General features: G+C 42.3%; 1 protein-coding gene across 1 annotated transcript in view; it reads left to right on the top strand.

Moving 5' to 3' along the window:
* The window catches only part of LOC139767208 (DNA helicase MCM8-like), a 214,242-nt gene that overhangs the window by 152,921 nt on the left and 34,410 nt on the right, over positions 1 to 26,911 (top strand). The window contains exon 11 of the mRNA XM_071696326.1: positions 24,042 to 24,264. Within this exon, the coding sequence (XP_071552427.1) occupies positions 24,042 to 24,264 (223 nt within the window). The remainder of the gene's footprint in view (positions 1 to 24,041; positions 24,265 to 26,911) is intronic.

Raw genomic sequence — 26,911 nt, 5'->3', positions numbered from 1 at the left:
TTGCATGGTATTACAGTGAAATTTATTAAAAAAGGAGATGACTGTGTTGTTGGCTGGTCGTTAAAGATATCCAGTGTATGTATGGTTCATGGTGAAGTGCCTGAGGATTAGTGGAATGCATGCATAGTACCATTGTACAGAAGCAAAGGAGATAAGGGTGAGTGTTCACATTACAGAGGTATAAGTATGTTGAGTATTCCTGGGAAATTATATGGGAGGGTATCGATTGAGAGGGTAAAGGCATGTACAGAGCATCAGATTGGGGAAGAGCAGTGTTTGTTCAGAAGTGGTAGAGGATGTGTGGATCAGGTGTTTGCGCTGAAGAATGTATGTGAAAAATACTTAGAAAAACAGATGGATTTGTATGTAGAATTTATGGATCGGGAGAAGGCATATGATAAAGAGTTGATAGAGATGCTGTGTGGAAAGTATTAAGAGTATATGGTGTGGGGTAAGTTGCTAGAAGCAGTAAAAAGTTTTTATCAAGGATGTACGGCATGCGTACAAGTAGGAAGCGAGGATAATGATTGGTTCTCAGTGAATGTCGGTTTGCAGTAGGTGTGCATGATGTCTTCTCCATTTTTGTTTTAATTTGTTTATGGATGAGGTTTTTAGGGAGATGAATGCAAGAGTTTTGGAGGGAGTGGCAAGTATGTAGTCTGTTATGGATGAGAGGGCTTGGTTAGTGAGTCAACTGTTCGCTGATGATACAGCACTGGTGACTGATTCTGATGAGAAACTGCAGAAGTTGGTGACTGAGTTTGGTAAAGTGTGTGAAAGAAGAAAGCTGAGGTAAGTTTGAATGGAGAAAAACTGGAGGAAGTGAAGTGTTTTAGATATCTGAGAGTGGATTTAGCAGCGGATGGAATCATGGAAGCGAAAGTGAGTCACAGGGTGGGGAAGGGGCTAAAGGTTCTAGGAGCGTTGAAGAACGAGTAGAAGGCGAGAACGTTATCTCGGAAAGCAGAAATGGGTATGTTTGAAAGAATAGTGGTTCCATTAATGTTATATAGTTGCGAGGCATGTGCTATAGATAGGGTTGTGCGGAGGAGATTGGATGTGTTGGAAATGAAATGTTTGAGGACAATATGTGGTATGAGGTGGTTTGATCAAGTAAGTATTGAAAGGGTAAGAGAGAGGTGTGGTATTAAAAAGGGTGTGGATGAGAGAGCAGAAGAGGGTGTATTGAAATAGTTTGGTCACGTGGAGAGAATGAGTGAGGATAAATTGACAAATAGGATATATGTGTTAGAAGTGGAGGAAACTAGGCTAAGTGGGAGACCAAATTGGAGGTGGAAAGATGGAATGAAAAAGATTTTGAGTGATAAGGAGTGTGTGAAAGAAGAAAGCTGAGGTAAGTTTGAATGGAGAAAAACTGGAGGAAGTGAAGTGTTTTAGATATCTGAGAGTGGATTTAGCAGCGGATGGAATTATGGAAGCGGAAGTGAGTCACAGGTTGGGGAAGGGGCTGAAGGTTCTAGGAGCGTTGAAGAACTAGTAGGAGGCGAGAACGTTATCTCGGAAAGCAGAAATGGGTATGTTTGAAAGAATAGTGGTTCCATTAATGTTATATAGTTGCGAGGCATGTGCTATAGATAGGGTTGTGCGGAGGAGATTGGATGTGTTGGAAATGAAATGTTTGAGGACAATATGTGGTATGAGGTGGTTTGATCAAGTAAGTATTGAAAGGGTAAGAGAGAGGTGTGGTATTAAAATGGGTGTGGATGAGAGAGCAGAAGAGGGTGTATTGAAATAGTTTGGTCACGTGGAGAGAATGAGTGAGGATAGATTGACAAAGAGGATATATGTGTTAGAAGTGGAGGGAACTAGGCTAAGTGGGAGACCAAATGGGAGGTGGAAAGATGGAATGAAAAAGATTTTGAGTGATAGGGGCCTGAACAAACAGGAGGGTGAAGGGCGTGCAAGGAATGGGGTGAATTGGAATGACGTGTTATACCAGGGTGGATTTGCTGTCAGTGGATTGAACCAGGCACATGAAGTGTCTGGGGTAAGCCATGGAAAGTTTTGTGTGGCCTGGATGTGGAAAGAGAGCTATGGTTTCGGTGCATTATACATGACAGCTAGAGACTGAGTGTGAATGAAGGTGGCTTATGATGCCTATTACTAGCACTACCTCGCACGCACGTGGGGGGAGGTGGGTGTCATTTCATGTGTGGCAGGGTGGCGATGGGAATGGATGAAGGTAGCAAGTGTGTATATGTACATGTATATATCTGCATATGTCTGTGTATGAATATGCTTGTGTTCGTTGAAATGTTTAGGTATGTATACGTATGTATACATTCATATCCCTGGAGATAGGGGAGAAAGAATACTTCCCACACATTCCTCACGTGTCGTAGAAGGCGACTAAAGGGGACGGGAGCGGGGGGGGGCTAGAAACCCTTCCCTCCATTTATTTTAACTTTCTAAAAGGGGAAAGAGAAGAAGGAGTCGCGCGGGGAGTGCTCATCCTACTCGAAGGCTCAGATTGGGGTGTCTAAATGTGTGTGGATGTAACCAAGATGTGAAAAAAGGAGAGATAGGTAGTATGTTTGAGGAATGGAACCTGGATGTTTTGGCTCTGAGTGAAACGAAGCTCAAGGATAAAGGGGAAGAGTGGTTTGGGAATGTCTTGGGAGTAAAGTCAGGGGTTAGTGAGAGGACAAAAGCAAGGGAAGGAGTAGCACTACTCCTGAAATAGGAGTGGTGGGAGTATGTGATAGAGTGTAAGAATGTAAACTCTAGATTGATATGGGTAAAACTGAAAGTTGATGGAGAGAGATGGGTGATTATTGGTGCATATGCACCTGGGCATGAGAAGAAAGGTCATGAGAGGCAAGTGTTTTGGGAGCAGCTGAATGAGTGTGTTAGTGGATTTGATGCACAAGACCGGATTATAGTGATGGGTGATTTGAATGCAAAGGTGAGTAATGTGGCAGTTGAGGGAATAATTGGTATACATGGGGTGTTCAGTGTTGTATATGGAAATGGTGAAGAGCTTGTAGATTTATGTGCTGAAAAAGGACTGGTGATCGGGAATACCTGGTTTAAAAAGAGAAATATACATAAGTATACTTATGTAAGTAGGAGAGATGGCCAGAGAGCATTATTGGATTACGTGTTAATTGATAGGTGCGTGAGAGAGAGACTTTTGGATGTTAATAATTGATAGGCACGTGAAAGAGAGACTTTTGGATGTTAATGTGCTGAGAGGTGCAACTGGAGGGATGTCTGATCATTATCTTGTGGAGACGAAGATGAAGATTTGTAGAGGTTTCAGAAAAGAAGAAAGAATGTTAGGGTGAAGAAAGTGGTGAGAGTAAGTGAGCTTGGGAAGGAGACTTGTGTGAGGAAGTACCAGGAGAGACTGAGTACAAAATGGAAAAAGGTGAGAACAAAGGAGGTAAGGGGAGTGGGTGAGGAATGGGATGTATTTAGGGAAGCAGTGATGGCTTGCGCAAAAGATGCTTGTGGCATGAGAAGCGTGAGAGGTGGGCAGGTTAGAAAGGAAAGTGAGTGGTGGGATGAAGAAGTAAGATTATTAGTGAAAGAGAAGAGAGAGGCATTTGGACGATTTTTGCAGGGAAATAATGCAAATGAGTGGGAGACGTATAAAAGAAAGAGGCAGGAGGTCAAGAGAAAGATACAAGAGGTGAACAAGAGGGCAAATGAGATTTGGGGTGAGAGAGTATCATTAAATTTTAGGGAGAATAAAAAGATGTTTTGGAAGGAGGTAAATAAAGTGCATAAGACAAGGGAACAAATGGGAACTTCAGTGAAGGGGGCTAATGGGGAGGTGATAACAAGTAGTGGTGATGTGAGGAGATGGAGTGAGTATTTTGGAGGTTTGCTAATTGTGTTTGATGATAGTGCCAGATATATGATGTTTTGGTCAAGGTGGTGTGCTAAGTGAGAGGGTTAGGGAAAATTATATGGTAAAAAGAGAAGAGGTAGTAAAAGCTTTGCGGAAGAGGAAAGCTGGCAAGGCAGTGGGTTTGGATGGTATTGCAGTGGAATTTATTAAAAAAGGGGGTGACTGTATTGTTGACTGGTTGGTAAGGTTATTTAATGTATTTATGATTCATGGTGAGGTGCCTGAGGATTGGCGGAGTACTTGCATAGTGCCATTGTACAAAGGCAAAGGGGATAAGAGTGAGTGCTCAACTTACAGAGGTATAAGTTTGTTGAGTATTCCTGGGAAATTATATGGGAGGGTATTGATCGAGAGGGTGAAGGCATGTACAGAGCATCAGATTGGGGAAGAGCAGTGTGGTTTCAGAAGTGGTAGAGGATGTGTGGATCAGGTGTTCGCTTTAAAGAATGTATGTGAGAAATATTTAGAAAAGCTAATGGATTTGTATGTAGCATTTATGGATCTGGAGAAGGCATATGATAGAGTTGATAGAGATGCTCTGTGAAAGGTATTAAGAATATATGGTGTGGGAGGCAAGTTGTTAGAAGCAGTGAAAAGTTTTTATCGAGGATGTAAGGCATGTGTACATGTAGGAAGAGAGGAAAGTGATTGGTTCTCAGTGAATGTAGGTTTGTGGCAGGGGTGTGTGATGTCTCAATGGCTGTTTAATTTGTTTATGGATTGTGTTGTTAGGGAGGTGAATGCAAGAGTTTTGGAAAGAGGGGCAACTGTGCAGTCTGTTGTGGATGAGAGAGCTTAGGAAGTGAGTCATTGTTGTTTGCTGATGATACAGCCCTGGTGGCTGATTCATGTGAGAAACTGCAGAAGCTGGTGACTGAGTTTGGTAAAGTGTGTGAAAGAAGACAGTTGAGAGTAAATGTGAATAAGAGCAAGGTTATTAGGTACAGTAGTGTTGAGGGTCAAGTCAATTGGGAGGTGAGTTTGAATGGAGAAAACTGGAGAAAGTGAAGTGTTTTAGATATCTGGGAGTGGATTTGACAGCGGATGGAACCATGGAAGCGGAAGTGAATCATAGGGTGGGAAGGGGGCGAAAATTCTGGGAGCCTTGAAGGATGTGTGGAAGTCGAGAACATTGTCTCGGAAAGCAAAAATGGGTATGTTTGAAGGAATAGTGGTTCCAACAATATTGTATGGTTGCGGGGCGTGGGCTATGGATAGAGTTGTACGGAGGAGGGTGGATGTGCTGGAAATGAGCTGTTTGAGGACAATATGTGGTGTGAGGTGGTTTGATCGAGTAAGTAATAATAGGGTAAGAGAGATGTGTGGTAATAAAAAGAGTGTGGTTGAGAGAGCAGAAGAGTATGTTTTGAAATGGTTTGGTCACATGGAGAAAATGAGTGAGGAAAGATTGACTAAGAAGATATGTGTGTCGGGGGTGGAGGGAACGAGGAGAAGTGGGAGACCAAATTGGAGGTGGAAAGATGGAGTGAAAAAGATTTTGAGTGATCGGAGCCTGAACATGCAGGAGGGTGAAAGGCGTGCAAGGCATAGAGTGAATTGGATCAATGTGGTATACCGGGGTTGACGTGTTGTCAGTGGATTGAATCAGAGCATATGAAGCGTCTGGGGTAAACCATGGAAAGTTCTGTGGGGCCTGGGTATATAAAGGGAGCTGTGGTTTCGGTGCATTATTACATAACAGCTAGAGACTGAGTGCAAACGAATGTGGCCTTTATTGTCTTTTCCTAGTGCTACCTCGCACACATGAGGGGGTAGGGGGTTGTTATTTTATGTGTGGCAAGGTGGGGATGGGAATGAATAAAAGCAGACAGTATGAATTATGTACAAGTGTATATGTCTGTGTGTGTGTATATATGTATATGTTGAGATGTGTAGGTATGTATATTTGCATGTGTGGATAGGGGATAGGGATAGGGATAGGGGAGAAAGAATACTTCTGATGTATTTCCTGTGTGTCGTAGAAGGCGACTAAAAGGGAAGGGAGAGGGGGGGGCTAGAAATCCTCCCCTCTCGATTTTTTTTTATTTTCCAAAAGAAGGAAGAGAGAAGGGGGTCAGTTGAGGATATTCCCTCAAAGGCCCAGTCCTCTGTTCTTAACGCTACCTGCTAACGCGGAAAATGGCGAATAGTATGAAAGAAATTTTTATTTTTTATTATACTTTGTCGCTGTCTCCCGCTTTAGTGAGGTAGCAGAAGGAAACAGACGAAAGAATGGCCCAACCCACCCACATACACATGTATATGCATACACATCCACACACGCTCATATACATACCTATACATCTCAATGTATACATATATATATACACACATAGATTTATTTTTTTTTTTTTTTATTATACTTTGTCGCTGTCTCCCGCGTTTGCGAGGTAGCGCAAGGAAACAGACGAAAGAAATGGCCCAACCCCCCCCCATACACACACATAGATATTTACATTTATACACATGTACATAATTCATACTATCTGCCCATATACATTCCCGTTGATATCCCGCCACACATGAAATGACAACCCCCTCCCCCCATATGTGTGCGAGGTAGCACTAGGAAAAGACAGCAAAGGCCACATTTGTTCACACTCAGTCTCTAGCTGTCATATATAGTGCACCGAAACCACAGCTCCTTTTCCACATCCAGGCCCCACAAGACTTTCCATGGCTTACCCCAGACACTTTACATGCCTTGGTTCAATCCACTGAGAGCAAATCCACCCTGGTATACCACATCATTTCAATTCACTCCATTCCTTGCATGCCTTTCACCCTTCTATTTGTTCAGGCCCCTATCACTCAAAATCTTTATCACTCCATCTTTCCACCTCCAATTTGGTCTCCCACTTCTCATTCCTTCCACTTCTAACACGTATATCTTCTTTGTCAATCTTTTCTCACTCATTCTCTCCATGTGACCAAACCATTTCAATACACCCTCTTCTGCTCTCATCCACACCCTTTTTAATACCACACATCTCTCTTACCCTTTCAATACTTACTCGGTCAAACCACCTCATACCACATATTGTTCTCAAACAATATATATGTATATATGTATATATATATATTTTTTTTTTTCATACTGTTCGCCATTTCCCGCATTAGCGAGGTAGCGTTAAGAACAGAGGACTGGGCCTTTGAGGGAATATGCTCACCTGGCCCCCTTCTCTGTTCCTTCTTTTGGAAGATTAAAAAAAAAATGAGAGGGGAGGATTTCCAGTGTAAAGGGGAAGAGTGGTTTGTGAATGTCTTTGGAGTAAAGTCAGGGGTTAGTGAGAGGACAAGAGCAAGGGAAGGAGTAGCACTACTCCTGAAACATGAGTGGTGGGAGTATGTGATAGAGTGTAAGAAAGTAAACTCCAGATTCAATGCATTATTACATGACAGCTAGCGACTGAGTGTGAATGAATGTGGCATTTGTTGTCTTCTTAGGGCTATCTCGCACACATGAGTGGCGAGGGGGTTTTTATTTCATGTGTGGTGGGGTGGCAATGGGAATGAATAAAGGCAGACAGTATGAACTGTGTACATGTGTATATATGTATATGTCTCTGTGTGTATATATATGTATAAGTTGAGATGTATAGGTATGTATATTTGTGTGTGTGGACAGATATGTACATACATGTGTATGTGGGTGGGTTGGGCCATTTTTCGTCTGTTTCCTTGCGCTATCTCGCTAACACAGGAGACAGCGACAAAGCAAAATCAATATAGATAAATAATCACTTACAAACCTCCAACAACCAGGATCGAACCCAGGACCCATGTGCAACAGGCTAGGCTATGATCACCTAGCGGTAGCGCTCCCGCCTGTTGCACAAGGGTCTCGGGTTCGATCATGGCTGTTGGAGGCTTGGTTGTTCTACGAAGGTGCGCATTCATATACACTTTGTTCATATAGATATATATATATATATATATATATATATATATATATATATATATATATATATATATATATATATATTTTTTTTTTTTTCCCCGGTCTCCCGCGTTTCCGAGGTAGCGCAAGGAAACAGACGAAAGAAATGGCAAAACCCACCCCCATACACATGTATATACATACGTCCACACACACAAATATACATACCTACACAGCTTTCCATGGTTTACCCCAGACGCTTCACATGCCCTGATTCAATCCACTGACAGCACGTCAACCCTGGTATACCACATCGATCCAATTCACTCTATTCCTTGCCCTCCTTTCACCCTCCTGCATGTTCAGGCCCCGATCACACAAAATCTTTTTCACTCCATCTCTCCACCTCCAATTTGGTCTCCCACTTCTCCTCGTTCCCTCCACCTCCGACACATATATCCTCTTGGTCAATCTCTCCTCACTCATTCTCTCCATGTGCCCAAATCATTTCAAAACACCCTCTTCTGCTCTCTCAACCACGCTCTTTTTATTTCCACACATCTCTCTTACCCTTACGTTACTTACTCGATCAAACCACCTCACACCACACATTGTCCTCAAACATCTCATTTCCAGCACATCCATCCTCCTGCGCACAACTCTATCCATAGCCCACGCCTCGCAACCATACAACATTGTTGGAACCACTATTCCTTCAAACATACCCATTTTTGCTTTCCGAGATAATGTTCTCGACTTCCACACATTCTTCAAGGCTCCCAGAATTTTCGCCCCCTCCCCCACCCTATGATCCACTTCCGCTTCCATGGTTTCATCCGCTACCAGATCCACTCCCAGATATCTAAAACACTTTACTTCCTCCAGTTTTTCTCCATTCAAACTTACCTCCCAATTGACTTGACCCTCAACCCTACTGTACCTAATAACCTTGCTCTTATTCACATTTACTCTTAACTTTCTTCTTTCACACACTTTACCAAACTCAGTCACCAGCTTCTGCAGTTTCTCACATGAATCAGCCACCAGTGCTGTATCATCAGCGAACAACAGCTGACTCACTTCTCAAGCTCTCTCATCCCAAACAGACTTCATACTTGCCCCTCTTTCCAAAACTCTTGCATTCACCTCCCTAACAACCCCATCCATAAACAAATTAAACAACCATGGAGACATCACACACCCCTGCCGCAAACCTACATTCACTGAGAACCAATCACTTTCCTCTCTTCCTACACGTACCCACGCCTTACATCCTCGATAAAAACTTTTCACTGCTTCTAACAACTTGCCTCCCACACCATATATTCTTAATACCTTCCACAGAGCATCTCTATCAACTCTATCATTTGCCTTCTCCAGATCCATAAATGCTACATACAAATCCATTTGCTTTCCAAAGTATTTCTCACATACATTCTTCAAAGCAAACACCTGATCCACACTTCCTCTACCACTTCTGAAACCACACTGCTCTTCCCCAATCTGATGCTCTGTACATGCCTTCATCCTCTCAATCAATACCCTCCCATATAATTTACCAGGAATACTCAACAAACTTATACCTCTGTAATTTGAGCACTCACTCTTATCCCCTTTGCCTTTGTACAGTGGCACTATGCACGCATTCTGCCAATCCTCAGGCACCTCACCATGAGTCATACATACATTAAATAACCTTACCAACCAGTCAATAATACAGTCACCCCCTTTTTTAATAAATTCCACTGCAATACCATCCAAACCTGCTGCCTTGCCGGCTTTCATCTTCCGCAAAGCTTTTACTACCTCTTCTCTGTTTACCAAATCATTTTCCCTAACCCTCTCACTTTGCACACCACCTCGACCAAAACACCCTATATCTGCCACTCTATCCTTTGAAGGTTTGTTGAATATATATATATGTATTTTATTTTCTATTTTTTTTTTTTAATTTTCCAAAAGAAGGAACAGAGAAGAGGGCCAGGTGAGGATATTCCCTCAAAGGCCCAGTCCTCTGTTCTTAACGCTACCTCGCTATCGGGGGAAATAGCGAATCGTATAAAAAAAAAATATATATATATATATATATATATATATATATATATATATATATATATATATATATATATATATATATATGGAAAAAGGTGAGAACAATGGAAGCAAGGGGAGTGGGGGAGGAATGGGATGTATTTAGGGAATCAATGATGGATTGCGCAAAAGATGCTTGTGGCATGAGAAGAGTGGGAGGTGGGTTGATTAGAAAGGGTAGTGAGTGGTGGGATGAAGAAGTAAGAGTATTAGTGAAAGAGAAGAGAGAGGCATTTGGACGATTTTTGCAGGGAAAAAATGCAATTGAGTGGGAGATGTATAAAAGAAAGAGACAGGAGGTCAAGAGAAAGGTGCAAGAGGTGAAAAAAAGGGCAAATGAGAGTTGGGGTGAGAGAGTATCATTAAATTTTAGGGAGAATAAAAAGATGTTCTGGAAGGAGGTAAATAAAGTGCGTAAGACAAGGGAGCAAATGGGAACTTCAGTGAAGGGCGCAAATGGGGAGGTGATAACAAGTAGTGGTGATGTGAGAAGGAGATGGAGTGAGTATTTTGAAGGTTTGTTGAATGTGTTTGATGATAAGAGTGGCAGATATAGGGTGTTTTAGTCGAGGTGGTGTGCAAAGTGAGAGGGTTAGGGAAAATGATTTGGTAAACAGAGAAGAGGTAGTGAAAGCTTTGCGGAAGATGAAAGCCGGCAAGGCAGCAGGTTTGGATGGTATTGCAGTGGAATTTATTAAAAAAGGGGGTGACTGTATTGTTGACTGGTTGGTAAGGTTATTTAATGTATGTATGACTCATGGTGAGGTGCCTGAGGATTGGCGGAATGCGTGCATAGTGCCATTGTACAAAGGCAAAGGGGATAAGAGTGAGTGCTCAAATTACAGAGGTATAAGTTTGTTGAGTATTCCTGGTAAATTATATGGGAGGGTATTGATTGAGAGGGTGAAGGCATGTACAGAGCATCAGATTGGGGAAGAGCAGTGTGGTTTCAGAAGTGGTAGAGGATGTGTGGATCAGGTGTTTGCTTTGAAGAATGTATGTAAGAAATACTTAGAAAAGCAAATGGATTTGTATGTAGCATATATGGATCTGGAGAAGGCATATGATAGAGTTGATAGAGATGCTCTGTGGAAGGTATTAAGAATATATGGTGTGGGAGGAAAGTTGTTAGAAGCAGTGAAAAGTTTTTATCGAGGATGTAAGGCATGTGTACGTGTAGGAAGAGAGGAAAGTGATTGGTTCTCAGTGAATGTAGGTTTGCGGCAGGGGTGTGTGATGTCTCCATGGTTGTTTAATTTGTTTATGGATGGGGTTGTTAGGGAGGTAAATGCAAGGGTTTTGGAAAGAGGGGCAAGTATGAAGTCTGTTGGGGATGAGAGAGCTTGGGAAGTGAGTCAGTTGTTGTTCGCTGATGATACAGCGCTGGTGGCTGATTCATGTGAGAAACTGCAGAAGCTGGTGACTGAGTTTGGTAAAGTGTGTGGAAGAAGAAAGTTAAGAGTAAATGTGAATAAGAGCAAGGTTATTAGGTACAGTAGGGTTGAGGGTCAAGTCAATTGGGAGGTGAGTTTGAATGGAGAAAAACTGGAGGAAGTGAAGTGTTTTAGATATCTGGGAGTGGATCTGGCAGCGGATGAAACCATGGAAGCGGAAGTGGATCATAGGGTGGGGGAGGGGGCGAAAATTCTGGGGGCCTTGAAGAATGTGTGGAAGTCGAGAACATTATCTCGGAAAGCAAAAATGGGTATGTTTGAAGGAATAGTGGTTCCAACAATGTTGTATGGTTGCGAGGCGTGGGCTATGGATAGAGTTGTGCGCAGGAGGATGGATGTGCTGGAAATGAGATGTTTGAGGACAATGTGTGGTGTGAGGTGGTTTGATCGAGTGAGTAACGTAAGGGTAAGAGAGATGTGTGGAAATAAAAAGAGCGTGGTTGAGAGAGCAGAAGAGGGTGTTTTGAAGTGGTTTGGGCACATGGAGAGGATGAGTGAGGAAAGATTGACCAAGAGGATATATGTGTCGGAGGTGGAGGGAGCAAGGAGAAGAGGGAGACCAAATTGGAGGTGGAAAGATGGAGTGAAAGAGATATTGTGTGATCGGGGCCTGAACATGCAGGAGGGTGAAAGGAGGGCAAGGAACAGAGTGAATTGGAGCGATGTGGTATACCGGGGTTGACGTGCTGTCAGTGGATTGAATCAAGGCATGTGAAGCGTCTGGGGTAAACCATGGAAAGCTGTGTAGGTATGTATATTTGCATGTGTGGACGTATGTATATACATGTGTATGGGGGGGGTTGGGCCATTTCTTTCGTCTGTTTCCTTGCGCTACCTTGCAAACGCGGGAGACAGCGACAAAGTATTAAAAAAAATATATATATATATATATATATAGAGGGCAAATGAGAATTGGGGTGAGAGAGTATCGTTGAATTTTAGGGAGAATAAAAAGATGTTCTGGAAGGAAGTAAATAAAGTGCATAAGACAAGGGAGCAAATGGGAACTTCAGTGAAGGGCGCAAATGGGGAGGTGATAACAAGTAGTGGTGATGTGAGAAGGAGATGGAGTGAGTATTTTGAAGGTTTGTTGAATGTGTTTGATGATAGAGCGGCAGATATGGGGTGTTTTGGTCGAGGTGGTGTGCAAAGTGAGAGGGTTAGGGAAAATGATTTGGTAAACAGAGAAGAGGTAGTAAAAGCTTTGCGGAAGATGAAAGCTGGCAAGGCAGGAGGTTTGGATGGTATTGCAGTGGAATTTATTAAAAAAGGGGGGTGACTTTATTATTGACTGGTTGGTAAGGTTGTTTAATGTATGTATGACTCATGGTGAGATGCCTGAGGATTGGCGGAATGCGTGCATAGTGCCATTGTACAAAGGCAAAGGGGATAAGAATGAGTCCTCAAATTACAGAGGTATAAGTTTGTTGAGTATTCCTGGTAAATTATATGGGAGGGTATTGATTGAGAGGGTGAAGGCATGTACAGAGCATCAGATTGGGGAAGAGCAGAGTGGTTTCAGAAGTGGTAGAGGATGTGTGGATCAGGTGTTTGCTTTGAAGAATGTACGTGAGAAATACTTAGAAAAGCAAATGGATTTGTATGTAGCATTTATGGATCTGGAGAAGGCATATGATAGAGTTGATGGAGATGCTCTGTTGAAGGTATTAAGAATATATGGTGTGGGAGGCAAGTTGTTAGAAGCAGTGAAAAGTTTTTATCGAGGATGTAAGGCATGTGTACGTGTAGGAAGAGAGGAAAGTGATTGGTTCTCAGTGAATGTAGGTTTGCGGCAGGGGTGTGTGATGTCTCCATGGTTGTTTAATTTGTTTATGGATGGGGTTGTTAGGGAGGTGAATGCAAGAGTTTTGGAAAGAGGGGCAAGTATGAAGTCTGTTTGGGATGAGAGAGCTTGGGAAGTGAGTCAGTTGTTGTTCGCTGATGATACAGCGCTGGTGGCTGATTCATGTGAGAAACTGCAGAAGCTGGTGACTGAGTTTGGTAAAGTGTGTGAAAGAAGAAAGTTAAGAGTAAATGTGAATAAGAGCAAGGTAATTAGGTACAGTAGGGTAGAGGGTCAAGTCAATTGGGAGGTAAGTTTGAATGGAGAAAAACTGGAGGAAGTAAAGTGTTTTAGATATCTGGGAGTGGATCTGGCAGCGGATGGAACCATGGAAGCAGAAGTGGATCATAGGGTGGGGGAGGGGGCGAAAATTCTGGGAGCCTTGAAGAATGTGTGGAAGTCGAGAACATTATCTCGGAAAGCAAAGCAAAGAGAGATATACATAAGTATTCATATGTAAGTAGGAGAGATGGCCAGAGAGTGTTATTGGATTATGTGTTAATTGATAGGCTCATGAAAGAGAGACTTTTGGATGTTAATGTGCTGAGAGGTGGAACTGGAGGGATGTCTGATCATTATCTTGTGGAGGCGAAGGTGAAGAATTGTAGAGGTTTTCAGAAAAGAAGAGAAAACTTTGGGGTGAAAAGAGTGGTGAGAGTAAGTGAGCTTAGGAAGGAGACTTGTGTGAAGAAGTACCAGGAGACACTTATTACAGAATGGAAAAAGGTGAGAACAAAGGGCGTAAGGGGAGTGGGGGAGGAATGGGATGTATTTAGGGAAGCAGTGATGGCTTGCGCAAAAGATGCTTATGGCATGGGAGGTTGGAAGATTAGAAAGGGTAGTGAGTGGTGGCATGTAAAAGTAAGAATATTAGTGAAAGAGAAGGGAGAAGCATTGGGACAATTTTTGCAGGGAAATAATGCAAATGAGTGGGAGATGTATAAAAGAAAGAGGCAGGAGGTCAAGAGAAAGGTGCAAGAGGTGAAAAATAGGGCAAATGAGAGTTGGGGTGAGAGAGTATCATTAAATTTTAGGGAGGATAAAAAGATGTTTTGGAAGAAGGTAAGTAAAGTGTGTAAGACAAGGGAATCGATGGGGACTTCAGTGAAGAGGGCTAATGGGGAGGTGATAACAAGTAGTGGTGATATGAGAAGATGGAGTGAGTATTTTGAAGGTTTGCTGAATGTGTTTGATGATAGAGTGGCAGATATAGTGTGTTTTGATCGAGGTGGTGTGCAAAGTGAGAGGGTTAGGGAAAATGATTTGGTAAACAAGGAAGAGGTAGTAAAAGCTTTGCAGAAGATGAGAGCTGGCAAGGCAGCAGGTTTGGATGGTATTGCAGTGGAATTTATTAAAAAGGGGGTGACTGTATTGTTGACTGGTTGGTAAGGTTATTTAATGTATGTATGATTTATGGTGAGGTACCTGAGGATTGGCGGAATGCTTGCATAGTGCCATTGTACAAAGGCAAAGGGGATGAAAATGAGTGCTCAAATTACAGAGGTATAAGTTTGTTGAGTATTCCTGGTAAATTATATGGGAGGGTATTGATTGAGAGGGTGAAGGCATATTCAGAGCATCAGATTGGGGAAGGGCAGTGTGGTTTCAGAAGTGGTAGAGGATGTATGGATCAGGTGATTGCTTTGAAGAATGTATGTGAGAAATACTTAGAAAAGCAAATGGATTTGTATGTAGCATTTATGGATCTGGAGAAGGCTTATGATAGAGTTGATAGAAATGCTCTGTGGAAGGTATTAAGAATATATGGTGTGGGAGGAAAGTTGTTAGAAACAGTGAAAAGCTTTTATCGAGGATGTAAGGCATGTGTACATGGAGGAAGAGAGGAAAGTGATTGGTTCTCAGTGAATGTAGGTTTGCAGCAGGGGTGTGTGATGTCTCCATGGTTGTTTAATTTGTTTATGGATGGGGTTGTTAGGGAGGTGAGTTTTGGATGAGAGAGCATGGGAAGTGAGTCAGTTGTTGTTTGCTGATGATACAGCGCTGGTGGCTGCTTCGTGTGAGAAACTGCAGAAGCTGGTGACTGAGTTTGGTAAAGTGTGTGAAAGAAGAAAGCTGAGAGTAAATATGAATAAAAGCAAGGTTATTAGGTACAGTAGGGTTGAGGGACAAGTCAACTGGGAGGTAAGTTTATATGGAGAAAAACTGTAGGAAGTGAAGTTTTTTAGATATCTGGGAGTGGATTTGGCAGCGGATGGAACCATGGAATTGGAAGTGAATTATAGGGTGGGGGAAGGGGCGAATGTTCTGGGAGCGTTGAAGAATCTGTGGAAGTTGAGAACATTATCTCGGAAAGCAAAAATGGGCATGTTTGAAGGAATATTGGTTCCAACAATGCTATATGCTTGCGAGGCATGGACTGTGGATAGAGTTGTGCGGAGGAGAGTGGATGTGCTGGAAATGAGATGTTTGAGGACAATATGTGGTGTGAGGTGGTTTGATCGAGTAAGTAATGAAAGGGTAAGAAAGATGTGTGGAAATAAAAAGAGTGTGGTTGAGAGAGCAGAAGAGGGTGTTTTGAAATGGTTTGGTCACATGGAGAGAATGATTGCAGAAAGATTGATCAAGAGGATATATGTCTCAGAGGTGGAGGGAACGAGGAGAAGTGGAAGACGAAATTGGAGGTGGAAAGATGGAGTGAAAAAGATTTTGAGTGATCCGGGCCTGAACATGCAGGATGGTGAAAGGCGTGCAAGGAATAGAGTGAATTGGAACGATGTGGTATACCGGGACTGACGTGCTGTCAATGGATTGAACCAGGGCATGTGAAGCATCTGGGTAAACCATGGAAAGTTTTGTGGGGCCTGGATGTGGAAAGGGAGCTGTGGTTTCGGTGCATTATTACATGACAGCTAGAGACTAAATGTTGCCTTTGTCGTCTTTTTATAGCGCTACCTCACGCTCTTTTGGGTGTAGGGGGTTGTTATTTCATGTGTGGTGGGGTGGCTATGGGAATGAATAAAGGCAGACTATGAATTTTGTACATGTACATGTACATGTGGATGAGAGCAAATGAGGACATTTCTTCATCTGTTCCTAGTGCTACCTCACTGATGTAGGAAAGGGCAAACATGTTTGAAAAAAAAATTTATGTATGTGTACCATGGCCAAGAGCATATTGAATGGGAAGGGCGATAGGTTTATTCCCCATGTGCACTTGAGGTATACAGTGTACTAGTATAATAAACTTGCTCAGTAATAATGATTTATATGTGTTGCACAGTTAAGCCTCTAAATCCCTTGAAAGGAGGGGGGATGCTGTTTCCTGTGTGGCAACGGGAATGGATGAAGGCAGCAAGTATGGATATGTACATTTGTATATGTCTGTGTTTGTATATTTATGTATATGTATGTATATGGGCGTTTATGTATATATTTGTATATATGAGTGGTTGGGCCATTCTTCGTCTGTTTCCTTGCGCTACCTTGCTGATGCAGGAAACAGTGATTAAGTATAATGGAGTGAGGGGGATTTTGGGTGGTCGGGGCCTGTGCGGGGGGGGGGGGGGTTTGGAGCAATGTGGTGTGTCGGGGTCGACATGCTGTCAATGGATTGGACCAGGGCGTGTGAGGCGTCTGGGGTGGGCTGTGGAGGGTTCTGTGGGGCCTGGATGTGGAGGGGGAGCTGTGGTTTTGGTGTATTGTGCATGACAGCTGGAGACTGAGTGTGAACGAATGTGGCCTTTGTTGTCTTTTCCTAGCGCTACCTCGCACACATGAGGGGGTAGGGGGTTGTTATTTCATGTGTGGCGAGGTAGCGATGGGAATGAATAAAGGCAGACAGTATGAATTATGTACATGTGTATATATGTATATGTCTGTGTGTGTATATATATGTATACGTTGTTATCCCTGGGGATAGGGGAGAAAGAATACTTCCCACGTATTCCCTGCGTGTCGTAGAAGGCGACTAAAAGGGGAGGGAGCGGGGGGCTGGAAATCCTCCCCTCTCAATTTTTTTTAATTTTCCAAAAGAAGGAACAGAGAAGGGGGCCAGGTGAGGATATTCCCTCAGTGGCCCAGTTCTCTGTTCTTAACGCTACCTCGCTAACGCGGGAAATGGCGAATAGTTTGAAAAAAAAAAAAAAAAAAAAAAAAAAATATATATATATGTATATGTCTGTGTGTGTATATATATGTATATGTTGAGATGTGTACGTATGTATATTTGCGTGTGTGGACGTGTATGTATATACATGTGTATGTGGGTGGGTTGGGCCATTCTTTCGTCTGTTTCCTTGCGCTGCCTCGCTAACGCGGAAGACAGCGACAAAGCAAAATAAAATAATAATAATATATATATATAAATCCTGAGGTAGGAAGAGAAAGAACTCTACTTCTGCATTCTTTGCATATCGTAGAAGGCAACTAAAGAAGTCAGGAACGGAAGGCTGGAAGCCCCCCTTTCTTGTATTTCAATTACCAAAGGAGGAGACAGGAACTAGATGGGGAGAACTAATCCTCCTCACAGGCTCTGATTTGGGTTTCTGAATGCATGTGGATGTAACCAAGATGAGAAGGGAGGAAAGGTAGTATAATTGAGAGAAGACACATGGATGTTGAGGGAAACAAAGTTCAATGGTTTACAGAAAGAATGGTTTGGAAATGTTTTGGGAGTAAAGTCAGGGACTGGTGAGAGGACAAGAGCTAAGGAAGGAGTAGCATTACCCCAGAAGCAGTTGTGAAAGTGTTTGATGGTGTGTAAGTAAATTGTCGATTAATATTGGTAAAACTGAAAGTAAATGTGAATAAGAGCAAGGTTATTAGGTACAGTAGGGTTGAGGGTCAAGTTAATTGGGAGGTAAGTTTGAATGGAGAAAAACTGGAGGAAGTAAAGTGTTTTAGATAGCTGGGAGTGGATCTGGCAGCAGATGGAACCATGGAAGTGGAAGTGAATCATAGGGTGGGGAAGGGGGCGAAAATCCTGGGAGCCTTAAAGAATGTGTGGAAGTCGAGAACATTATCTCGGAAAGCAAAAATGGGTATGTTTGAAGGAATAGTGGTTCCAACAATGTTGTATGGTTGCGAGGCGTGGGCTATGGATAGAGTTGTGCGCAGGAGGGTGGATGTGCTGGAAATGAGATGTTTGAGGACAATATGTGGTGTGAGGTGGTTTGATCGAGTAAGTAATGTAAGGGTAAGAGAGATGTGTGGAAATAAAAAGAGCGTGGTTGAGAGAGCAGAAGAGAGTGTTTTGAAATGGTTTGGGCACATGGAGAGAATGAGTGAGGAAAGATTGACCAAGAGGATATATGTGTCAGAGGTGGAGGGAATGAGGAGAAGTGGGAGACCAAATTGGAGGTGGAAAGATGGAGTGAAAAAGATTTTGAGTGATCGGGGCCTGAAAATGCAGGAGGGTGAAAGGCGGGCAAGGAATAGAGTGAATTGGATCGATGTGGTATACCGGGGTCGACGTGCTGTCAATGGATTGAATCAGGGCATATGAAGTGTCTGGGGTAAACCATGGAAAGTTCTGTGGGGCCTGGACGTGGAAAGGGAGCTGTGGTTTCGGGCATTATTGCATGACAGCTAGAGACTGAGTGTGAACGAATGGGGCCTTTGTTGTCTTTTCCTAGCGCTACCTCGCACACATGAGGGGGGAGGGGGATGTTATTCCATGTGTGGCGAGGTGGCGATGGGAATGAATAAAGGCAGACAGTGTGAATTGTGTGCATGTGTATATATGTATGTGTCTGTGTGTGTATATATATGTGTACATTGAGATGTATGGCTATGTATATTTGCGTGTGTGGACGTGTATGTATATACATGTGTATGGGGGTGGGTTGGGCCGTTTCTTTCGTCTGTTTCCTTGCACTACCTCGCAAACGCGGGGGACAGCGACAAAGCAAAATAATTATAATAATAATAATAAAACTGAAAGTGGATGGTTGATTATTGGTGCTTATGCTCCTGGCCATGAGAAGAAAGATCGTATTAGGCAAGTCTTTTCAAAACAGCTCAGTGAGTAGGTCATGAGTTTTGATGCAGGAGATTGGGTGTTATTGGAGGATGATTTAAATTCAAGGTAAGGAATGTGGCAATTTAGGGTATAACTGGTGCACATGGGGTATTCAGTGTTATGAATGGCAATGGTGCAGAGCTTGTGGAGTTGTGCACTGTACGAAGACTGGTGACTGGGAATATCTGGTTTAAAAAGAGAGCTATAGACAAGTATACTTATGTGAGTAGAAGAGATGGTCATTTGCCATTATTAGATTACGTATTAATTGACAGGCATGTAAAAGAGAGACTTTTGGATGTAAATGTATTGAGAGGGGCAGCTAGTGGAGGCGAAGGTGAAGATTTGTAGAGGGTTACAACGAAGACAATGTTGGGGAGAAGAGAGTGGTGAGAGTAGGTAGGCTTGGAAAGGTGACTTGTAAGAGGAAATCTGGAGATGTTGAGTGTAGAATGGCAAAAGGTAAGAGCAAATGAAGTGAGAAGAGTCAGTGAGGAATGGGAGGTATTTAGGGAAGCAATGATGGCATGTGTAAGAGATGCAAAAGATGGGAGGCAGATTAGAAAGGGTAGTGAGTGATGGGATGAAGAAATAAAGTTGCTTGTGAAAGAGGAAAGAGAGGCAATTGGGTTGTACTTACAAGGAAGGAGTGCAAATGATTGGGAGATATGTAAGAGAAAGTGGCAGGTCAAGAGGAAGGTGCCGGGGTTGAAAGGAGGGCAAATGAAAGTTGAAGTGAGAGAGTATCATCAGAATTTAGGGAGGATAAAATGATGCCTTGGAAAGAGGTAAATAATGTGTGAAAGAAGAGAACAAATGGGAACATCAATTAAGGGGGCAAAAGGACAAGTGATAACAGCGAGTGATGGAGTGAGATGTAGTGAGTATTTTGAAGGATTGTTGGATGTGTTTGATGATAGAGCTGCAGATGTAGGGTGTTTTGTTTGGGGTGGTATGTGAAGTGAAAGAATCGTGGAGAATGGTTTGATGAAGGGAGAAGAGGTGCTGAAAGCCTTGTGGAAGGTGAAATGTGGCCAGGCGATGGGATTCAATGGTTTTGCAGTTATGTTTATTAAGAAAGGGGGTATCTATGTTGTTGATGGGTTGGTAAGGATATCCAATGTTTATGGGTCATGTTGAAATGTCTGAGGATTGGCAGAATGCATGTATAGTGCACTGTATAAAGGCATAGGTGATAAAGGTGAGTGTTAAAACTACAGATATATAAGTTTATTGAATATATTTGGTAAATTGTATGGAAGGGTATTGATTGAGGATGAAGGCATGTACAGAGCAGTCTGGTTTCAGAAGTGGTAAAGGATGTGTGGATCAGGTGTTTGCTTTGAAGAATGTGTGAGAAATACTTAGAAAAACAGATGGATTTTTATGTTGCATTTATGCATCTGGAGAAGGGATATGATAGGGTTGATAGGGATGCTTTGTGAAGGGTCTTAAGAGTATATGGTGTGGAACAATAGCTGCAAGCAGTGAGAAGTTTTTATCATGGGTACAAGGCATGCATACAAGTAGGTAGAAAGGAGAGTGAATGGTTCCCAGTGAAGGTCAGTCTGTGTTAGGGGTGCTTGATGTCACCATGGTTTTTTGATTTGCTTATTGATGGGGTGGTGAGGGAAGTAAATGCAAGTCTTAGAGAAAGGGGCACATATGCAGTCTGTTTGGGAGAAGAGGGCCTGGGAAGTGAGTCAGTTGTTGTTTGCTGATGATACATCACTGCTGTCTGATTCAAGTGAAAAACTAAAGAAGTTGGTGACTGAGTTTGGAAGATTGTGTGAAAGGAGAAAATTGAGAGTAAATGTGAATAAAAGCATGGTTATTAGGTTCAGCAGGGTTGAGAGAAAAGTTAGCTTGAGTGTAAGTTTGAATGGAGAAAAATTGGAGGAAGTGAAGTGTTTTATATTTCTTGGAATGGATATGGCAGCAAATGGGACCATGGAAGCAGAAGTGCATCATAGGGTTGGGGTGAAGGCTCTGTGAGTGATGAAGATGCTTGTAAAAAGTTATCTCGGAGAGCCAAAATGGGTATGTATGAATGAATAATAGTTCCAGCAATATTATATGGTCATGAGGCATGGGCTGTAGACAGAATTGAGCAGAGGCAGGTGGGTGTATTGGAAATGAAATGCTTTTGGACAATATGTAGTGTGAGATGGTTTGAAAGGTAGGAGAGATGTGTGGAAATAAAAAGAGCATAGTTGAGAGAGCAGAAGAGGGTGCTGAAATGGTTTGGACATATGTAGAGAATGAGCAAGGAAAGTTTGACAAAGAGGATATATGTGTCAGAATTGGAGGGAACAAGAAGTGGAAGACCAAATTGGAGATGCAAGGATGGAGTGGAAAAGATTTTAAGTGATCAGGGCCTGAACATGCAGGAGGGTGAAAGGCAAGTTAATTGGAATGATGTGGTATATTGGGGTCAATTTGCCATCAATGGACTGAACCAGGGCATGTAAAACATCTGGGGTAAACCATGGTAAGATACATTGGGCTTGGATGTGGGAGAGGGAACTGTGGTTTTGGTGCATTACACATGACAGCATGTGTATGGATGTCAGCAGCTGTGGCCTTTCTTTTCCTGTTTCCTGGAATTATTGACAGAGTGGTTGCTGTTTGTCCATTGCTCTGAGTAGTCTTCTATGTTTGACAGTGAAGCACAGTGACGATGGTACCATTGAGTGCATTTTGAGCATCTGATGGAATAGTTTCTTTTAGTGATGGCTTTTTGGCACTTTGGGCAGAGTTAAACTGGTTAAACTGGTGGTTCACCAGCTCTCATTGCTAGATGAGAGATGATGAATGGGCTACCATTTGCCAGTAGTGAAAAAATAGATGTCTGAATGTGTAAATTGTTTGGTTATGACCCATGATTTGGCACAGTGGCCAGGGACAGTTTAAGGCCGCATTCCACATGGGAGCAGGGTAAATTGTTTCCATTGAGGCAGGAAATCTTATGCTGGGTTTAATACATCATTCATTATAAACTAATTAATAGATAAAAAGAAAGAAAAAGTATACTGATCCATGAAAGAACAAGCTGACAACAGCAACACTTGATATGTCTTGCCATTGCATGATCCAAGAAAATTAAGCTCTGAGCGGCTGGAAGTGAGTGGGTTGATGACGGCTTAGGTTAGGCTTGCATTGAGCAAGTGACTGTGATCTCTTAATGGTAGTTTGCATAAGATGAGCAAAAGCTGATGCCTCTTCATCAGAAATGATGAGAGTTAGTAAAGTTGCAGCTGTATATTCCTCGGGAATACATATAATGCTAGTGAGACAAACTTAGAAAGAGATTAGCCACATACATGCAAAATCTCCAAACTGAACCCACATGAAGTGAGACGTGTGCTATCATATTTTGCCGATTTATGGTTGAATTCTTCTTAATTTCATAAGTGAGATGAATCAGTCTTGATTAGACATCAGTGCTGTGGATGTAACTTTGAAATAATTCTGAGTTATTTTCTTTGCACCTACAGTGTTCAATTCCAGACCTGTGTTATAAATATGTGATAGTTTAGCTCTGATTAGATCTAAGTCAAGTTTTTCTCCTTGTGAAATGGAAAGGGACCTCTTCTTTTGAAACATTTGCCTACTCATTAAGCTGTAGTCATGAATAACCCAGTAGTTCAAGAGGGGAGAGCAGCAGTTTTGAAGAATGGGTTATCGTACTCATTTTACTGATTTACTTCAGGGTAAGCAAGTTTTTCTTATCCTGTTTTGTAGTTGAAATGGAAAACTGAAATCCCCATTGGTCACTCTGAAGTGATGCTTGTGGTTCCATAGTTTTAGGAAACTCTGCAAGAGGGCTTAATTATGGTATGTTACTACTTTGTGTTCCCATATGCAATTTTTGTCCTTGGTTTTGGTGAGAAAATTTTTCTATCCTGAGTGTGTACAGGCACATATATGGGACACCAATACAGATCAGCTGACATGATGAGATAATCTGATAATCTCAGGAAGTGATTCTACCTCAAAGTGCTCAGAAGATAGCAAATAAAGGAATGAGATGTATGGTGTCCTGTTTAAGAAAGATTCTGCAAACAACAACTTGCTCTGAATGAAAAAAAATAGCATTTTAACATAGTGGATCTGTCAGCGGATGGAACCATGGAAGCGGAAGTGGATCATAGGGTGGGGGAGGGGGCGAAAATTTTGGGAGCCTTGAAAAATGTGTGGAAGTCGAGAACATTATCTCGGAAAGCAAAAATGGGTATGTTTGAAGGAATAGTGGTTCCAACAATGTTGTATGGTTGCGAGGCGTGGGCTATGGATAGAGTTGTGCGCAGGAGGATGAATGTGCTGGAAATGAGATGTTTGAGGACAATGTGTGGTGTGAGGTGGTTTGATCGAGTAAGTAACGTAAGGGTAAGACAGATGTGTGGAAATAAAAAGAGCGTGGTTGAGAGAGCAGAAGAGGGTGTTTTGAAATGGTTTGGGCACATGGAGAGAATGAGTGAGGAAAGATTGACCAAGAGGATATATGTGTCGGAGGTGGAGGGAACGAGGAGAAGAGGGAGACCAAATTGGAGGTGGAAAGATGGAGTGAAAAAGATTTTGTGTGATCGGGGCCTGAACATGCAGGAGGGTGAAAGGAGGGCAAGGAATAGAGTGAATTGGAGCGAAGTGGTATACAGGGGTTGACGTGCTGTCAGTGGATTGAATCAAGGCATGTGAAGCGTCTGGGGTAAACCATGGAAAGCTGTGTAGGTATGTATATTTGCGTGTGTGGACGTGTGTATGTGCATGTGTATGGGGAGGGGTTGGGCCATTTCTTTCGTCTGTTTCCTTGCGCTACCTCGCAAACGCGGGAGACAGCGACAAAGTATAAAAAAAAAAAATATATTTTTAGAATGATAGAAATTGTTTTGCTAATTCATAATTTTGTTCTCTAGTGAATATCTCAAGTATCGCAGCGGTGAGCCGTTTGACCCCATACCTCATCAACTTATGCGGAAGTACATATGTTATGCAAGAAAATATGTGCACCCAAGGCTTACAACTGGAGCAGCAAAGATTCTTCAGCATTTTTATCTGGACCTTAGACACCGTCACCAGAGCACTAATTCAACACCCATCACAACAAGACAGTTGGAATCACTGATTAGATTAACAGAGGTATTATTTTGTTATCATTATAATTGATTGCTGTTTCCTGTGTTAATGAGGTAGTGCCAGGAAATAGATGAAGAAAGACCCTTCCACTATCATACACATATATGCACATATATGAAATGGTTTGGACACATGGAGGGAATGAATGAGAAAAGATTGACAAAGAGGATATATGTGTCAGAGGTGGAGGGAAGAATGAGAAGCAGGAGACCAAATTGTAGGTGGAAGGATGGAGTGAAAAAGATTTTGAGCAATTGGTGCCTGAACATACAGGAGGGTGAAAGGCGTGCAAGGAATAGAGTGAATTGGATTGATGTGGTATACTGGGGTCGATGGGCTGTCAATGGATTGAACCAAAGCATGAGAAGCATCTGGGTTAGACCATCGAAAGTTTTGTGGGGCATTAGCGAGGTAGTGTTAAGAAGAGAGGACTGACCCTTATAAAATCCTCACTTGGCCCCCTTTTTTGTTCCTTCCTTTGGAAAAGTAAAACCTAGAGGGGAGGATTTCCAGCCCCCCACTCCCTCCCCATTTAGTCACCTTTTATGACACACAGGGAGGGTGGGGGGGGGGGGGGGGGAGAGAAAGAGAGAGAGAGAGAGAGAGAATGCTATTCCTGTGTGGTGGGGTAGCGATGGGAATGGATGAAGGCTACAGGTATGAATATGTGCATTTGTATATAAATATTGTCTTTGTATGTATATGTTATATATATGGGTGTTTATGTATATATATATATATATATATATATATATATATATATATATATATATATATATATATATATATATATTTTTTTTTTTTCATACTATTCGCCATTTCCCGCGATAGCGAGGTAGCGTTAAGAACAGAGGACTGGGCCTTTCAGGGAATATCTTCACCTGGCCCCCTTCTCTGTTCCTTGTTTTGGAAAATTAAAAAAAAAAAACGAGAGGGGAGGATTTCCAGCCCCCCGCTCCCTTCCCTTTTAGTCGCCTTCTACGACACGCAGGGAATATGTGGGAAGTATTCTTTCTCCCCTATCCCCAGGGATAATATATATATATATATATATATATATATATATATATATATATATATTATATATATATATATATATATATATATATATATATATATATATATATATATATATTTTTTTTTTTTTGCTTTGTCGCTGTCTCCCGCGTTTGTGAGGTAGCGCAAGGAAACAGAGGAAAGAAATGGCCCAACCCACCCCCATACACATGTATATACATACACTTCCACACACGCAAACATACATACTTACACAGCTTTCCATGGTTTACCCCAGACGCTTCACATGCCCTGATTCAATCCACTGACCGCACGTCAACCCCGGTATACCACATCGATCCAATTCACTCTATTCCTTGCCCTCCTTTCACCCTCCTGCATGTTCAGGCCCCGATCACACAAAATCTTTTTCACTCCATCTTTCCACCTCCAATTTGGTCCCCCACTTCTCCTCGTTCCCTCCACCTCCGACACATATATCCTCTTGGTCAATCTTTCCTCACTCATTCTCTCCATGTGCCCAAACCATTTCAAAACACCCTCTTCTGCTCTCTCAACCACGCTCTTTTTATTTCTACACATCTCTCTTACCCTTACGTTACTTACTCGATCAAACCACCTCACACCACACATTGTCCTCAAACATCTCATTTCCAGCACATCCACCCTCCTGCGCACAACTCTATCCATAGCCCATGCCACGCAACCATACAACATTGTTGGAACCACTATTCCTTCAAACATACCCATTTTTGCTTTCCGAGATAATGTTCTCGACTTCCACACATTCTTCAAGGCTCCCAGGATTTTCGCCCCCTCCCCCACCCTATGATCCACTTCCGCTTCCATGGTTCCATCCGCTGCCAGATCCACTCCCAGATATCTAAAACACTTTACTTCCTCCAGTTTTTCTCCATTCAAACTTACCTCCCAATTGACTTGACCCTCAACCCTACTGTACCTAATAACCTTGCTCTTATTTACATTTACTCTTAACTTTCTTCTTTCACACACTTTACCAAACTCAGTCACCCAGTTTCTCACATGAATCAGCCACCAGCGCTGTATCATCAGCGAACAACAACTGACTCACTTCCCAAGCTCTCTCATCCACAACAGACTTCATACTTGCCCCTCTTTCCAAAACTCTATATATATATATATATATATATGTTTGTTTAGCGTAGCATGTTTACTGTTATTTTTCACCCACACATTGGGCCAGTGCAATAGTGATTTCTCTTTTTGCGTGATGCGTAATATACGATGATAAAGAGTTCACTGTGGAACAGCTGGAAGGAGTACAAATTCATAGCACACATTATGGGATAGTTTTGGTACAGGATGGAGCTATCCAATTCACTGAGTGGGACGAGATGATAACCTTCTTGCCCATCAACTCCCACCCCAATGCAAAGAAGTTGTGGCAATAGTATGCTAATGACTTTTGTGAGTAATTGGAGGAATTGTACATCAGTGGGAATTCAAATGATGACAGGAGCCACCAAAACATCATGTGACATGCAGAGCAGCCTGCAATGGATGTGTCATATGATGCACAGAACAGTTGTGGCAATAGTATGCTAATGACTTTTGTGAGTAATTGGAGGAATTGCACATCAGTGGGAATTCA

This window comes from Panulirus ornatus, chromosome 59 (assembly GCF_036320965.1).
Source record: "Panulirus ornatus isolate Po-2019 chromosome 59, ASM3632096v1, whole genome shotgun sequence".
Taxonomy (NCBI): Eukaryota; Metazoa; Arthropoda; class Malacostraca; order Decapoda; family Palinuridae; genus Panulirus; species Panulirus ornatus.
This window is presented reverse-complemented; position numbering and strand designations above follow the sequence as displayed.